This window comes from Neodiprion pinetum, chromosome 4 (genome assembly GCF_021155775.2).
Source record: "Neodiprion pinetum isolate iyNeoPine1 chromosome 4, iyNeoPine1.2, whole genome shotgun sequence".
In the NCBI taxonomy this organism is placed as follows: domain Eukaryota; kingdom Metazoa; phylum Arthropoda; class Insecta; order Hymenoptera; family Diprionidae; genus Neodiprion; species Neodiprion pinetum.
The window spans coordinates 30,593,503-30,608,926 of record NC_060235.2 but is presented as its reverse complement, the minus strand read 5'-3'; the positions used below and the strand labels follow the sequence as shown (position 1 = coordinate 30,608,926).

Below are 15,424 nucleotides of genomic sequence, written 5' to 3'. Positions count from 1 at the left end.
TATACGCAAACAAAGTATCAAATGATACGCCATTAATGGAAGAAATTACGTGTGAGATTTGAAAATCTTCATTAAATGCTTAAAATTTTTTCACACTTTTTGCAGAATGTCAAGGTGCTTGTCCGTCTGTTTTTTTCTATTTTACTTTCTAAGATTTTATCTACCTTGACTCGGTTACTTGAATAGCGAGTACATGATTCAAAGTTACGCACGTGCGGTACGACGTTTGCTCGCCGAATGGAAAAAGCTGCAGCTCTCACGCAGGTTATAAATTTCAAGAAAAGGTTTACACGAAACGAAATTTAAAGACATGCGTGAGTAATGCAAGGGTGAAAATTCGAGAGAACAACGTTTCGTGGTTGCAGATTCGCGGAGATGCGACAAGACGCGCAGTAATAATCCAGCAAAAGTGCACCGGAATATAAGTAGTGAAAATCCCCGTTATAGTCGGACCTGGACCTTCGAAACTGGATTTCATCTATTCATTCCCATTTATCCCGATGTAGATTTCAATTCCAAATCGATAAGTCGAAAGAAATATTTCAACGAGTCCATGTCCTGATTGATACGGTGTACATAAACTGCCTCATACCCTTCTTGAATTATTCATTTTTTATCGACAGTTTTTGATGTATAAGCTGTATTAAGAATTACAGCTTCTGCACATTTTTGATAAGAGGTAAAGGATTATTTCTACTTAAAAAGCAGAACGCTTTGCCCCCAACTCACGTATATTTGCGAGGAAGCGTTCAGTAACGCAACATATAATAACGTAACAACAAAATAAAAATATTAATCCAGCGATAGAATAACGAGTTTGGTAGATATTTTAACAAAAATACGGCGGTCGGTAACTCGTGGAAAAATTGTACCGGCGAAATGAGGCGAGTTATGAATGAACCGCGAAATGGAATGTACTCGCTGTATTGGCTTTTGAATCCTTTAATATCATCTGCTTTAAACTGCGGTAAAGAAAAGGATTCGTCACATTCCGTCGAAATGTTTCGGATCGGTTTTGCAGGAAAAATTAAGTACCAACTTCTCGAAGTACGAAAGAAATAGTTAAACATACGACAAGTCCGTGAACTAATTGTTGTCGAGTAGTACTTACAAATTTTCGGGCTCGAACGGCTGGGTCCACTGCTCGTGGTGGGCCCACAGAGTTTGGGTCCAGTTCCGAAAAGTACTGGCCCACAAGTCCCATGTGAACCATATTGCCGGATTCCTTATATTATAACTGGCCGGGATCTTCTGTCACTTTATATTTATTTTTAAATTTGGTCAAGGGTTTCAGAATCACTAAAAAAAAATACAATAGTAAGATAATTTTTACGAAAAACCACGTAGTTTTCGTTTCACCGAGAATTTTGATACGACCTTCGTATTCCGTGAATTCACTGAACGGCACGTTTTCATTCCAAAGAAACACGATCTCCTCAAAAGAACAATGCGTAACAATTTTACCGAAATTGCATTAATCCATTCCCCACGGCAGCAAGGCAGGAAGCACTTCGATCGTATGAATATGCAATCGTTGATCAATTAACGAACGCCGATGAAGGGAAACTTCGATGCGTTCTCGTAAATATTTACAATTTGTTAAACCGAGGTTAGCAGAAGAAAAACGCGAGGGAATGAAGAGAATAAAATTAAGCCACGTAACGATCGTCGAAATGAATTTCCACTCTCGGAGATTGAGCTAGTCAATTCAACACTTAACGCCCTCACGCGTGTTATTAACTGGAAATAATGAGCTTGCGGAACGGATCTTACCGAGGAGAAAAAATTCCAATCACGAAGCGACCCGCGGTGTTAATTACACTTGTTATCCGAGGATACGGAGACTTGTCTCGCCGGAAATAAAGTCGTGCGACCGAGATGAAAAAGAAGAAACGAAAATAAAACATTCACGCCACGAGAGAACAACGAGTCGTCTTACGAAAAAGATCGACAAGGACTTTTCTCGTTGAACCAAAATTTGGCAACCACGTGACGCAGCCGAATTCACGGTTACCGTAAAGTAGCCATTCGACTTTCGTCGTATGCGATGAAAGAAAAAATCACCTTTCAAACCTCAGTTAGTTATAAGGGTTTTCCGCACGATGCCCCACTGCCGGCAGGATCAACTTGCTCTCGGGGAATGTTGGCAGAAATCCGCACGACTCTGGGAACTTCGAGTGAACTCGGAAAGGTTCGGCTATCGGCGTGTGTTGGTTGCATGCACCATGTATAAACCGCCATGCCATGACCCGCGTAACGCGGAGCTTTTCTTTGTTTATTTACTATCGTGTGACCCTCCAGCCTTTAACTGCACAGGCATCATTTGTTTCAATCGCTTAGATTATCCGTCCGTCCACACTCTCCGTTATTTCCGATATCGGTTTACATCCCGCGGTCAGGGTCTTCCGTTATTGGCTGACAGAAAACACGGCCACTCAATTCCACGCTGGAATTTATTATATTTGCAGGCTGAACGTTTCGCACAATAACTTGCAAGCATCGTGTTGAAACAACATACCAGCAGAATTAAGGAGAAAAAATGTAAAATGAGTAAAATGAATACATGTTCGTGGAAATAATATATCTGAAGTTGATTTAGTTCTAAATACCTCTTCGAACATCATATGTCTTGGAAAATTTTTACTACTGTGTAAAGTAAATTCGAAGATTTCGATTTCACTCTGTCACAAATAGATTTTCAGAAGAAAATTTACACCAGAATGACGGTTTTGGCCGAAAAAAAATCACTTTAATCAACAATTTAGGATCGATGAATTTACATGACAAATATTTGGAAAACCGAAATTGAAGCAATACATGTACAGTGTTCTCGGAAACACATTACACATTTATTCGGAATCGATCAGCGTGCTGAATTTGACTGTTTGCAAGCACCGTACGCCGAAGTGGTTTTTTACAGCCTTATAAAATCTCACGGTCTATTCATAAAGCGAAACGAATTTTATTCCGAGTAAGTCTGCGTCAGTTGTGTTAAACAAACGGAGAATAAGTTGCAAATGTTATTCCGCGAAGCACATCGTTCAACGTTTGCAACAAATTTTGTTGACATAAAGTCTTAGATATAACGTACTTAAGTACAATTAAGTACATTCCAAGAGCTTTTGTCAACTCGCAGGGATATTTGGAGAAAGCTGTTTACGTTTATCGGCAAACTTTCCCTCGACTATGTTCAATAGCTTCGCTTGCTATCGAGGCTACGGTGATAATAATTCTGTTAAATTTCTGGCGAATCCCGAAGAACAATCGATCGGAATAATCGCAGCGATATGAGCTGGAAATTTTTCTTGCTTTTCAAGTCAATTATTTAGACTCAGCGTACAAGATGAAACCGTTGAAAAAATTAGTTCAATAGCTTCGTGGGTGGTAATAAATTCCCAAAATATCTATTTTTATTTTCTCCGAGTGGAAGAGAAACCCGCTACACACGCATTCTACAGTCGAAGCTTGCTTTGAAATTTTCTTCACCAGACGAGGGTGTCTTGGAGATAAAAAAGGAGAAAGAGGGGGCAGAAATGAAGATTGAACGATGACGTCAAAGAGGAAAGCTTATCAAAGAGAAAACAACAACAAGAAGCTTGTCTTTCACGTGGATTGATTAAAGGTGGCCGGCCGAAATACTTACGGTGGTTTTTTTACTTCTTAAAAAGAAAAAGATTGTAGGTATCGGATTGTGAAGTTACAGAAGTATCTTCCATCGCTTTTCATTTGCAAGGGATGCAGACGCGAGTCTTGTGACCCGAAGAATAATTTCAGTTGAAAAATATATCCGAATAAATATAAAAAAGAAAATAAACGAATATTGCGAGTAGCCAGGCCAAAGTTTTCCAGAATCGCGTTAAGCTTTCCGGTGTATCTAACGCAACTCACAAATGAACGATGAATTTAAACTCCTCACCCAAGAAAGATACCTAACAGCCTTGTTTTTCTCGAGCAAGACCAAACTGTTAAATTCATGCACACATTTCTCACACTTGCCTCGAAAAATTCCATGCTGGGCTGTCGCAGGAACCGCGTTACACAATAATTTTACCCGTGTGATTCGCTTCACGATGTAAAAGGGGCTTACGATACAATATTTAAACGAAGAGTTCGCCGAAAGGTTTATGACTCGCTATCGCGATGAATTAATGTTTTATAAAAGCGGCGAAATACTCGTGAATTTCTACATGTCTTTTAAAGTTTCGAGAACAAAACTTAACAAGATCCTGTAACATTCTCACAAAGGAAACGGCCGAGGTACGATCTGTATTACGAAACGCTCCTCTCATCACAGTTTTCCAATTAGTCACACACCTGAACAACGGTTTTACAAATACAGAAAACTGACAATAGCAATCACTTGTACAGCGACGGAAAAGGCGAAAAAACAGGGTCGATCGATAACCGGACGGATGTAAGAGATTGTTAGATCGCATTAACGAAATTATGGCTGAACTTTTCGCAATTTGATCCCATTATGCTGGATACGCCGCGTTATAAAAGAGCGATGAAAAACATTTTAACACAGATTACGAAAATTTACTTGTGTGGTATACACTTTTTTCTCATACATATAATAATGGTTTAAAATGGCCACCACACTTCGGTTCACCTGCAATCAAGGTGAGTTATCCCGTTCGCTTTTTTGTACACTATAATGTACAATTTTAATTTGCATTTTTTACAATTTTCTCGAGGTCTACTGCACATTAAATAATTGTCAAGTATATGAAATGAGGGTAAAATTTTATGATAAATTAATTGCCGCTATTCATTTTGCATAATTATTCTCACGTTGCGAAAAAAACGCAAATATGGATAAAAAAAACTCAATTTTCAAAACATGTGCAAAATATCTCAAAATCGTCGAAAAAGTGTTTCTTTACTCAAATAAAGAGATGATAAGTGAATATTTTCACTTTAAAGTGAACGGGTTCGCACAATATCGTGGCAGAAATTGTTTTTCAGATCTTCCGTTCAATTTCAATCTCACCGCGCTTACTTCCGGCGGATGAACTGATGCCTCCAATTTTCACATCGTCACTCCCACGCACTGGTCACTGCATGTCTGTATAAGTAAGAATGAAAGCATTGTCATCGGCGTTATTGATTTCTCGATAAACTCTTGGCCATCTATTATACTCGAGCCAATAATTTAGCTAAATTTTCTCAACAAGCCCGCGCTCATTTTGCTTTGCAACATCAGTACGCGGATGGGCAAGTTGTTGTATTGAATTATTCATGCGTTGCAGATAATAGGGCGTTGTTGTATGCACTTGCCGGGCTACTCATTATTTTTCCGCCAACGAATAAAACATCGTCGGTCAATTTATAATCTTCGCCACGCGTGCAGCGCTGTGAAATATCATATCATCGTATAGAAAGCACAAGATAGCTTCATCTCGTATTCAAAGTACCGCGAAGATTCGTCTCACCCTCGTTACTGTCAAGTGTCCTAGGTTTAGGTTCTAATTGGAATACAGGGAGTAAATTTCTCACAAGATTCTATACCTAATAGTGAAACTTCACAAGAATTTTAATCAATTTTTTTTTTTTCACCCCGCTGCTCGCGATATCCAATAAGAAGTAAAACAACGACACATTGATATTAGAATACAAATGTCAAGGTGCAGACTTGCAGAGTATTACCCGAAACCTGAGGGAGAAGAGCACGCCAGCAACGTAAATTTTGATTTATATTCCAAGTTTCAACGGTGCTATGTACATGAATGCCAGCTGGTGCACGTGCCGTTAAATTATTAATTGTAACGAGGATGGCGGAGAGGAGGTGAAGAGGGAATTCACTTCAACATTCAACGAACTGCAATGTTCAAGATTTATGCTTGTTCGTAAACTGTGAATTATGAATTCCCTATTTCGATCCGATTCATCGAAGCTCACAATGAGAACATTTCTCCAACGAGAGTTTATTGAAAATCGTAGGTAACACCACTTCACGATAACGGCCATCAAGCTTGACTCAGTCCCAATTTTACTTTGACATCTAAATAACCCTGCACTTATGTCCCGCAGCATCTATTTCGCCTTCTCTTCTTATACCGGCGCATCTTCTCACAAAGTAATTTATGCAGGGCAACGTTGAGAGCACTTGCAAAAATATACGAGAATGAAAAACCTATACAGATATACCCATATACAGGGTGGGTCAAAAAAGACCGGACCAACTTAAAACGTGAATAAAATTCAAACGCGTGTCCCGATTTTAAAAAACTTTTAATTTCAATCTGAATTAGAAGAAAAAACCTTATGTTCTGCGCCCGAAAAACCGAAAAATCTTTATTCTTTGCCGAGTTACAAGCTCTTGAAAAATGGGTCTTGAAAGAATCTATGAGAATTGCTAATGTGCCAGAATAAAAACTTGAATCACAATTTAAGATGGAAATTAAGCTAAACATTCTTTGATAGTAATTTTTTTCGCCCTCCCAGCGACTTTTTAATACCCCACTTTTGAAATGTATGTATTTCAGCGAGGAATGAACATTTTTGCAGATTTTCAAAAAACAAAACAAAGGGTTTATTCTTTTAGCTTCGAGCGAAAAAAGGTTTATGAAAATCGATCGACGGATTCGGATTTTCTTCACGTTTTAAATCGGTCCGGTTTTTTTGGTTCACCCTGTACATGCCGTCGTCGCACTCTCGCCGTGTCGCGAGGAGAATGCATTTCATATGAATAAACAAACACAGATCGTTTACAATATGCAACGTCTAACGAGAAATAGGACTTGCCACTTTGGGCGAGTATCGTTCGCGTGTACATAGAAGCTGCTGAAATCGTGTCTCAGATACTGATTAACCTGGGTGAAATTGTGTCGGTATTCGGCAAGCTTTCACGCAGAAAATCGAGTTACGAAACTACGGCAATAAGTAATTTCTCATTCATTACACCTGCATCAAGGAGAAAAGAAATTTCGCTAAGTCAGCGGCGGTTCGTGCCCGGCATATTAATTATTGATTGCAATAGGTTTAAATTATCCTCACAATACTGCAGGGAATTTGCAGCACATGTGATTGCGTCCTTGACCTTCCTTCTCCGAAGGTAAAGAAGCTGCGGATCAGGCAATCCTAAGGGGGATAGAGCTGGAAGAATGGAGAGAGAGGCAAGACGAGGGACGGAAAACGGACTGCAGAAAGCCCCGGGAATCGTAGCGTCTGACCGGACGTTGAGTTTCGCCACTGACTTGCCCGGGATGCTGTTTTCTCTCGAATTGTTACCATTATATACCTACCGAAAGTCGATGTATATTTACAGGTGAGAAATAATAAATGGGATCCGGTGTAGCGTATTATGAACGTTAGATTTTCGGAGCTCTGAAATTAACCCGTTATAATTACGTCGAGAAAACTTTTCGCTAGTTGTAAATACGCAATCGCGTTTGTGTACACACCCAGCCGACGTTTAATTTTCGTGTCTTCAGTTACCCGACGGTGGTTCAAACTTTACATTAACAATCTCCCGGCAGTGTACGATACCTGCACCGTCAAATTGGCTAACTTCCCCAAATCCCCAGCGGGTTGCGAAGCTGTGACTACGTAACATACACATATTATACATATATACACGTTAAAAAAATATGAGGAAAACGGGATAAAATTAAACGGGTTCGAAACTGAAATATGTACACCGTTCGCGAGTATATCGCTTACGGAGTATCATTTTTCCTAGAGCTTTAGAAAAAGTTGTGTTTTCTAAGCATGTATAAGACGCTGTTTTTTTTAACGAAGAAAAATATAAGAGCTTATAGATATAATCTCGTCAGCTGCGCCCTTGGACGATAAAAGTTTTATCTATATTTATTATTCGGCAGTGCAAGCTCGCCACGCAAGATTTTAACGATTTTAGAACTCTGCAGATTCTGCAACGCGGTAGCGCCGCGTAAATGCCGCGCGACAAGACCTCGAAGTTTGCTTTACTCGGGGGTTGAAAGCTCGCCTCGCTCGGTAAGTCTGGAGAGCTTTCCGCAAAGGGGGCGCTTTTTCACCGCATGCGAGTAAAAGCGGTCACCTTAATACCGACGGCCGTAACGGAAGCAGTTTTCGCACGCGAGTAAGAATAAAAATATTCAATTGACGGTAATCGGACCGCATGATGAATTGTTACAACTTTAATCGATTACTTAATTCGTCGGATTATTTCGAAAGCTTGTTGTTGCGTTATCTCGTTATCGGCTTGCGTATGAAAATTCGCTGTCAGCCATCGACCGTAATCGAATCGGATCGTTCCTCGCCCCTGTTTCACTTGTTCGTGGTCTAGCTGCTGTATATTAATTGAACATTACGACTGAACCTCTAATTATGCATTAAATCTATCCCTTGGCGCTTTCATTGGTTAACAATGATTCAGTGATCGCGTGGTTACGTCTCTCCACGAGTCCAGACATGGATCAAACGTTTTTTCTTTTAAAAAGGAGATAGACATTTTCATAGACAATGTTTTGATGGGAGACAATGTTTCAAATAACAAGTGAGTAAAATATTTCATCTAAGATTGCGAAAAGAAAGAACCTAAGTTAAATGAAATGATTCTAGGATTTCTCAAAGTCGGTAAATATTTTGGTAAGAATCAAAAGATTTTTGGGGTTCTAAAACCTTTTGTCCCGGAATCAATTTAGGGCTGCCTGTTTAGTCTGATTACGGCCCCGAAGTAAAAAAAATACAACCAGAAATTCGTGAAATTACCTGTTGTGACAATGCAAGATGTCTAAGTTTTTCATACAGTAAATACTTTTGAAACGATAATTTCCAATAGTCATATTTTTTGTTTATAATTCTGTGTAGTAAATTGAGTAAAATTCAATTCGTTAGAAAAACTATCAATTTGCGATATTCGAATAATATGTTGATCATAAACACAATAACTTTACGGTCTCTCGTGTAGAGCTAGGTTAAGGTCCCGACCTCTGCTGTATTTCATGAACGTTTATCACATCTCTTGGTTAACCTGAGGTTCGGTTCTTGATGTTAATGGTGGTCAAACTGTCCTGGGTTAACTTCGAAAACCTTGACCCAAGTCAACCAGTAATAAAACTTCAATTTAGCATGGCAGGTGAAGTCTGCGGGGAAAATCGGAGTTAATTTAAGTTTTTAACGAGTGGCATTAAACGGTAATGTAAACGATGGTCCGTTTATCACAGTTTTATTTTCTAATTCTCGAATCAAATCTACGAATCGTTAACGTAATTATTGCACAGTCTTACGTTGAGTACGTGAAGTCTTTTTCAATCACTGAATGTGATTAAATTTTTCTGTTATTCGTAGATAAATCACCGGAATTGTGCCTGTAAGAACTTAGTCTAGAATTCGTGCATAGGTGGGCACGTGTATAAGTACAGTTCAAGAGAGCTACGAATACAAATCAGAGTGATAAATGTTTCACGATCGTTTTAGCAACGCGAAGGGAGCAAAGAAAAAAAAAAACTACTGACGGTGGGTCGACTCCAGCTTGTATTAGGCACGAAGTTTAGTTTGCAAGGCTCAAGATTGATGATGAGGCCACGATAAATTTTTTACAGGTAAAAAAATCCGCGCTAAAGCTGCAGCGCATGCATTGAAAGTGAGAAGTATACGAGAATAAAGAATATTCAAACACCAGTGAATCTGCATTATGTAGTTAGTAAAAACGCATAACAACGTAAAGAAATATATCAGCAACGAACTTTACGAGTAAACAAGAAACGAACTTCAAAATGTCTTAGGCTGATTGTGTTATTTACATCTTTATCAAGGTAATGGCGATAATCGGATTCGCAAAAAAAGATGTTAAGGAGATGCTGATTTAATTCGTTATCGCGGCAACTTCCGAGATATTTCACACACTCAGAAAAATGTTTACTTATGACAGCTAAAATTTTTTCACTCTGAATAAATTTTAAAGTCAAACGTTGTGTTGGAGCAACTAGAAAATTAAACTAACTGTTTGGACATGGGATAACAATATTTTAATCCTGTCTAAGAAAAGGTTTGACACCACAATCCCATAGAAACTTTTGCGATTGTAAAATCAGATCTACCCAGTGAAATCATTTTGCAAAATGATTGTTTAACTGTTACTGAAAAAATTATCGTTTGATTGTAATTTAAGCTACATGAAATAAGTGCCATATCAAACAACGATAAAAAAAAAAATATATTTGATTGCGGTATTCAATTAGTAGCTCTCGTGATTTTATAAACTTAACTAATCTTCAACCACCGAACGGATTTAGTGAAGTGTATGAAGAAATTCAGTTAAATATACCAGAGACAGAGCTGTAATATTTTGATAATACCGTGAAAAAAATATTATTTAATTAAATTTACTAAATGAACACCCTCTGATTCAACTAGTACGTGATATTTTGTATGTTTGGCAGAGCTGTTCTTTTTATAGAAGGATATCACATGATCGTTAACGACACAGTTATCACGTGGGAAGTGAACGACATGTGACTAATGCAATTTTTGTACACAGAAATTATTTTATTCCTGGCGCTAGGAAAATATCTAGGTGCAAAAAAAATGTAGTTCAACCGTGTCACAGCGGATTCGCAGGGGAGTGATTTAGAAGTCCGCAGTTTTATTTACGCTATTTTTCACGACACAGGTCTGCCTGCACGCTGACAAAGCGCCCAGTGTCCTTCTCCGCAAAATGAGGGTCAGAAAATGAGGATTTTACCTAAATTGGCAGTTCATCTCGTTGGCCAGGTGAGCGATAGTCGATGGAACAGACAGATGGATGCCTGGTTAACTTTTATTGGACGCTGGCACCGAACGAACGGCGAATATCGCCCCCCCCCGTATTTATTTCCCCGCCCCGTGCATAGCAGCACATAAAATCCACCTGAGTTTATGCATGTATATATACGTTGTGTTAAAAAATAAATCCCCCCCCCCCCGCCCATAAATTGTTCGGATCAAAACAGTTCTTCCTCGGGGGTTGGAATCAAATTGAACCTGTCATGGAAAGGATCGCTTTCATCGTATTCCTATTTTTACCTTCATTTTGACCCTTGTTTTCATCCAATACCGACAAATTTTTTTTCGATCCCACTTATAACCAGTACGAAAATAGAATAATAAATGTCCCAACCCGACACAATCGGTAGAATCGTTCGAATATACCTATGTTATCGAATGTGCTCGCAACTGGAAAGAATTTATAATGTTCAAAGAAATTTATCTGGGTTATTTCATCTTTCTTCGTCTGAACAATGCGTTGTTTTTATGTGAAACATTAATTATCATTGAGCCCACAGAAGAATTGAGTTATTATTTTTCTTTTAAGTTTGTCCAGGTCGATCTCTACAAAAAGAAAACACCGTAAAATTGTAATGGGATTGGACGAACTACCGCTTTATACGATCATCTGTTTTCCCCGATAAAGAGAAGATGTTTACTTCCCGCAGCGAATACTTTCTGATTTCTTTATTTCCTACAATAACGATTGTGAAACGTTGTCGGTAAATGTTCGACATTATTTTCAATGACTTGATAAAAGTATAAAAATCTATCAATACCCATTACAAGCAGAGGAATTCATTCGAGAATTTTATTACAAGTAATACTATATTTTAGGCATTCGAACAATTTCTATCTTTATCTTTGTTCTGCTTATTTCGGACTGTCCTTTCAGCCAACTGGTAGCCCACTACCCTGCACACGATATTTAGTAGCCGGAACTTTTATTTTCGCTTGTACAAACACGTCACGCACAACGGAACCCCGACTAAATATAACATTATCCCTCGAGCATATTGTTTGAAAAATTCATGCGTGAAGTTCTTGGGTTTTCAGAGTCGGTGCACGGGAGTTAAATAATTCTGTGACGAAGGGTGGATTCGTATCCAAACTTATGATATCACCAGATCTGACCAGCGATGGAGAAAATCCCAACTGCAAGCAGAAACATAAAACGCGAACTTTCATTAATACGAATACGAGATTTTCCGTTTATTTCAGCGTAGCGAAATATTTGTCGATGAATAGAATCGTGCATTTCGCTAATTGGTCGAAACTCCGGAGTTAATTAACTAACTCGGGGTGTGATTAATCGCAGCACGCATCCGAGTGTATGTGTAGCGATTTTTATCACCGCAAATCGTCGCGAAAAATAATCGCAAAAAACGTGCATGCACTTGAGTGAAGAATTAGAATTGCAGCACGCTTCGAAGTATCGATGTAATCACAGTTTGAACATCACGAAGATTTTCCGATTACTTGATTTTGCAATCCAGCTTTACCCATCTATACTTGAAAAGGACTGGAACGAAGAATCGGAAGCATACATTGCAATATCTTTGAAATTCAATTGAGTCGAAGTTGTAGGAAATTCAGAATCTAAATTCTCGTTCACGTTTCTTAGCATAGTTTCACGAAGTTGGTTCGCGTTCAACTGGATTGTATTCAATAGGAATACGATTATATACGCATCAGTTCTACAACTCTGGAATTAATTTGTCGAAGGATTGATGGCGTTTGTTATGGGAAATTGCGCTCGATCGTCGAAGAGCCAGAATTAATGTCTCGCGTTCCGACTAGTGATTGGATAATATTAAGTCATTGTGAGCTTTCATCCTTTCTAATCTTGCCTTGCTTTACTTTCCCACCCTCGTTCCAGTGTATTAATTTCTCTCTCTCTCTCTCTCTCTCCCTTTCTAATTAATTGTTCCGCATCCGTATCGGCAGTCGGCACTGATTGTCAGCGCGTTCTTCTGTCGTTATATATGTTTATCGGAAGTAATAAGCCTCGATGATCCATAAAGATGAGAAAGAATCTCTTGATTAAGAATTCAGACCTGACTACCGTTCCGGGCCGGGCAAAGCTTCCCGAATAATTCAACGCTTCTGGGCGTTTGCCCATGCGACATAATTCCAACCCTTCTCAACTTTGCTACTCCAAAAAACCCTCCAAGAAATTGCTGTACTGAATTGTGACCCCGGTTTTTCGTGGGAAAAAAAAGACGCCCCCAGTCATGAGACCCTTGAAAGAAGACGGAACGGTAATAATAACAATGAATAAAGACGTACGTCTTACGCTTTCAAAGACGTTTGCATTAAAACTTGGTCCGTATATCTGTATCTAGATTAAGTTGGCGTTCACACCTCGCAACCGGCCGTACGATTTATAGGTTGGTAACGAAATTTACTTCACATCTTGAGCAAATAAATTTACGACGCGCTCGGAGCTTTTTCCGTATATCAAATGTGACGTCCTGCAAGGGGCTCCGGTACACGTACACAAAGGTATGTATGCAAGTAAGAAACAAATCAGAAGCTAGTAAAACACGCGAAGCAAAATGACAGCGGCAGAAGCAAACCTACCACAAAACCGTGCGCAAGCATGAAAATTGTGGAAAAATATACGACTTGAAAATAACAGGGAGAAGTGCAAGGCTGAATACAAACGAGTTGGGCAGAGTTTTTATGGGTGTAAAGAGTTGAAAAATACTCGGACGCCTTACTTTTTACGACTTCTATTCAATGATTGGTATTTAGAGAGGTATGGGAAAGAAAATAGGATAATCGATACCTACCTCGCGTGACGAAACTGTCCCCTCGACGTCTTTGAATGAACGTTTTTGAGCGTTGCTGTGTTGTGGTTCCTTCAGTGCCTAGGGACTCGGTATGCCATGAGCCTAAGTCTGATGGATACGGATAGCGCTATACCAGTTTCGTGAAACGATACCGCGAGGGGAATATTTTCTATAGTTCGAAATGAAGCGATGCGCGGCAAAGATTCGCCGAAGAATGACGCGAAGAACAGACCTAAGCAAGACGAAGAGTCTGACACGTTTCCCGCGTTTACCGGGAAACTCGCTCGTATCCTATAATACTATGCATGTATACCTACGCCTTGCGCATATAGCTCTATGGGGTGTAATTTACGTATGCTTTCACCCTTTGAAATTAGTACATGACACGCGGGAGTGACACGAGTGAATAATTGGTCGGGTAGACGTGGCCATTTCGAGCTAACAATTTATCATATGAAACAGCGATGTATAAATTAGCTGGAAAAGTCGAGCGGTCATTTTCAAACTGCAGATTCGTGATTCGAAAGGCGTAAAGTTGGGCTTTGTCAATCACTGCGGGTATCGTAAACTTGAAAACGCGTGTGAAACACCGCCTTCCACGAGACGCACCCTTGTTTAATCGTAAAACGGTGGTTAATCGGTCATTACCGTGCCACATTTACCGGGATCCTTCCACCTTACAGCTGACCCGGCAGCAGGATTTTTGTCATGTTCTGCACGCACTCTGACACGAACGAAAAGGAAAGGCACATCTGGTCAATTTTCCTAATATGACGAGTCGTCTGACAGCCAAGCCCAACGGACACAAAACGAGAACACCTTTCTCACATGTCAGCCTTCCATTATTTCATGCGGAAATCCTTTTGCACGGGTGTATCTTACATATTGTTCAACATTTTCTAACATAACTAAGGCAGTTTGTAACCGAAGTTTCCAAAACCTGCAACCCTTCCGAAAGCCACCAGCTTAAAGAAGCCGTCACAATTTCCGTACATTTCAGAGCTAGAATTACAAGCAGGTAGGCGTCCGGAGCCTTACCCAGTTTATCCTGTCAGTTACACATCTAGCTCGACAAAATTTTGGCACAGAGAATCATAGGATCGCTAATGAGTTTACCAAATATCATATATCCTGCGACAGTTAAGGGTGAGGTTAAATATGGAAGAAACACGCGGATTTATCACGGTTCGGATAACCGTCAGCTCGTACACGTTACATTGTTGCACGAGTCCGTGAAGAATTATGCAGGTAGGTACACAAATACTGTAGTTCGAATTGACAGAATTACGATCAGTAAAAATCGAGCAAATTTATGCTCCGGTATGTATACGAAGTAAATTTTCATGCGGGGTATATCTGCAGTTTTTTCACAAATGAAGCAGCAGATCTTCGTACTTTGTGTATGTCGGTAAAAAATATCATTGGTTATGCAGAGAGTTGAAAAGGATGGAGAGGAAATGTATGCAACGACGAAAAGAAAAAAAATGTAGCTTTAAAGAAAGTACTCGGAACGATTACAGGTGCGCAATTTATGATTATTATTATTATTATTATTATTATCATTATTTTTGTTTCTTTCATGCAATTCATGCAGCGATGCTTCACGGTTGAAAACAATGGGTATGTGGTGTACGATGCGAGCTACCGCAGCGGCCAACGAGTAGCGAATATGCTTTTAAGAACGGACGAGCTTTTTTTTTTGATCTTGGAATTACCACGTACTCCCTTTCTCGTTATCTCTCTCAGCTTCGCTGTTACTTTGATACATGTCGTTTATTTCAACGATATATCCTCGTCTAGCAGACGTTAACACGGAACAGTGGATAGAATGAGGATGAAAGACGAGTGATTTACTTTTATTGCATGTAATAAACGGTCAGGGAGACGTCATAGCT

General features: G+C 39.4%; 1 protein-coding gene across 6 annotated transcripts in view; it reads right to left on the bottom strand.

Annotated features, from left to right (window-relative positions):
• Syt7 (Synaptotagmin 7) overlaps window positions 1-15,424 on the bottom strand; it is a 212,340-nt gene that overhangs the window by 125,901 nt on the left and 71,015 nt on the right. Inside the window, exons 1-2 of one of the 6 annotated variants that reach the window (XM_046623158.1) lie at window positions 2,065-2,132; window positions 1,112-1,299 (exon numbers count right to left, since the gene is read on the bottom strand). The exons of the other annotated variants lie outside the window; for them this stretch is intronic. Of the exons in view, the coding sequence (XP_046479114.1) occupies window positions 1,112-1,213 (102 nt within the window). The 5' untranslated portion in view covers window positions 1,214-1,299; window positions 2,065-2,132. Of the gene's footprint in view, window positions 1-1,111; window positions 1,300-2,064; window positions 2,133-15,424 lie in introns of those variants that run through there. 6 annotated transcript variants of the gene reach the window in all.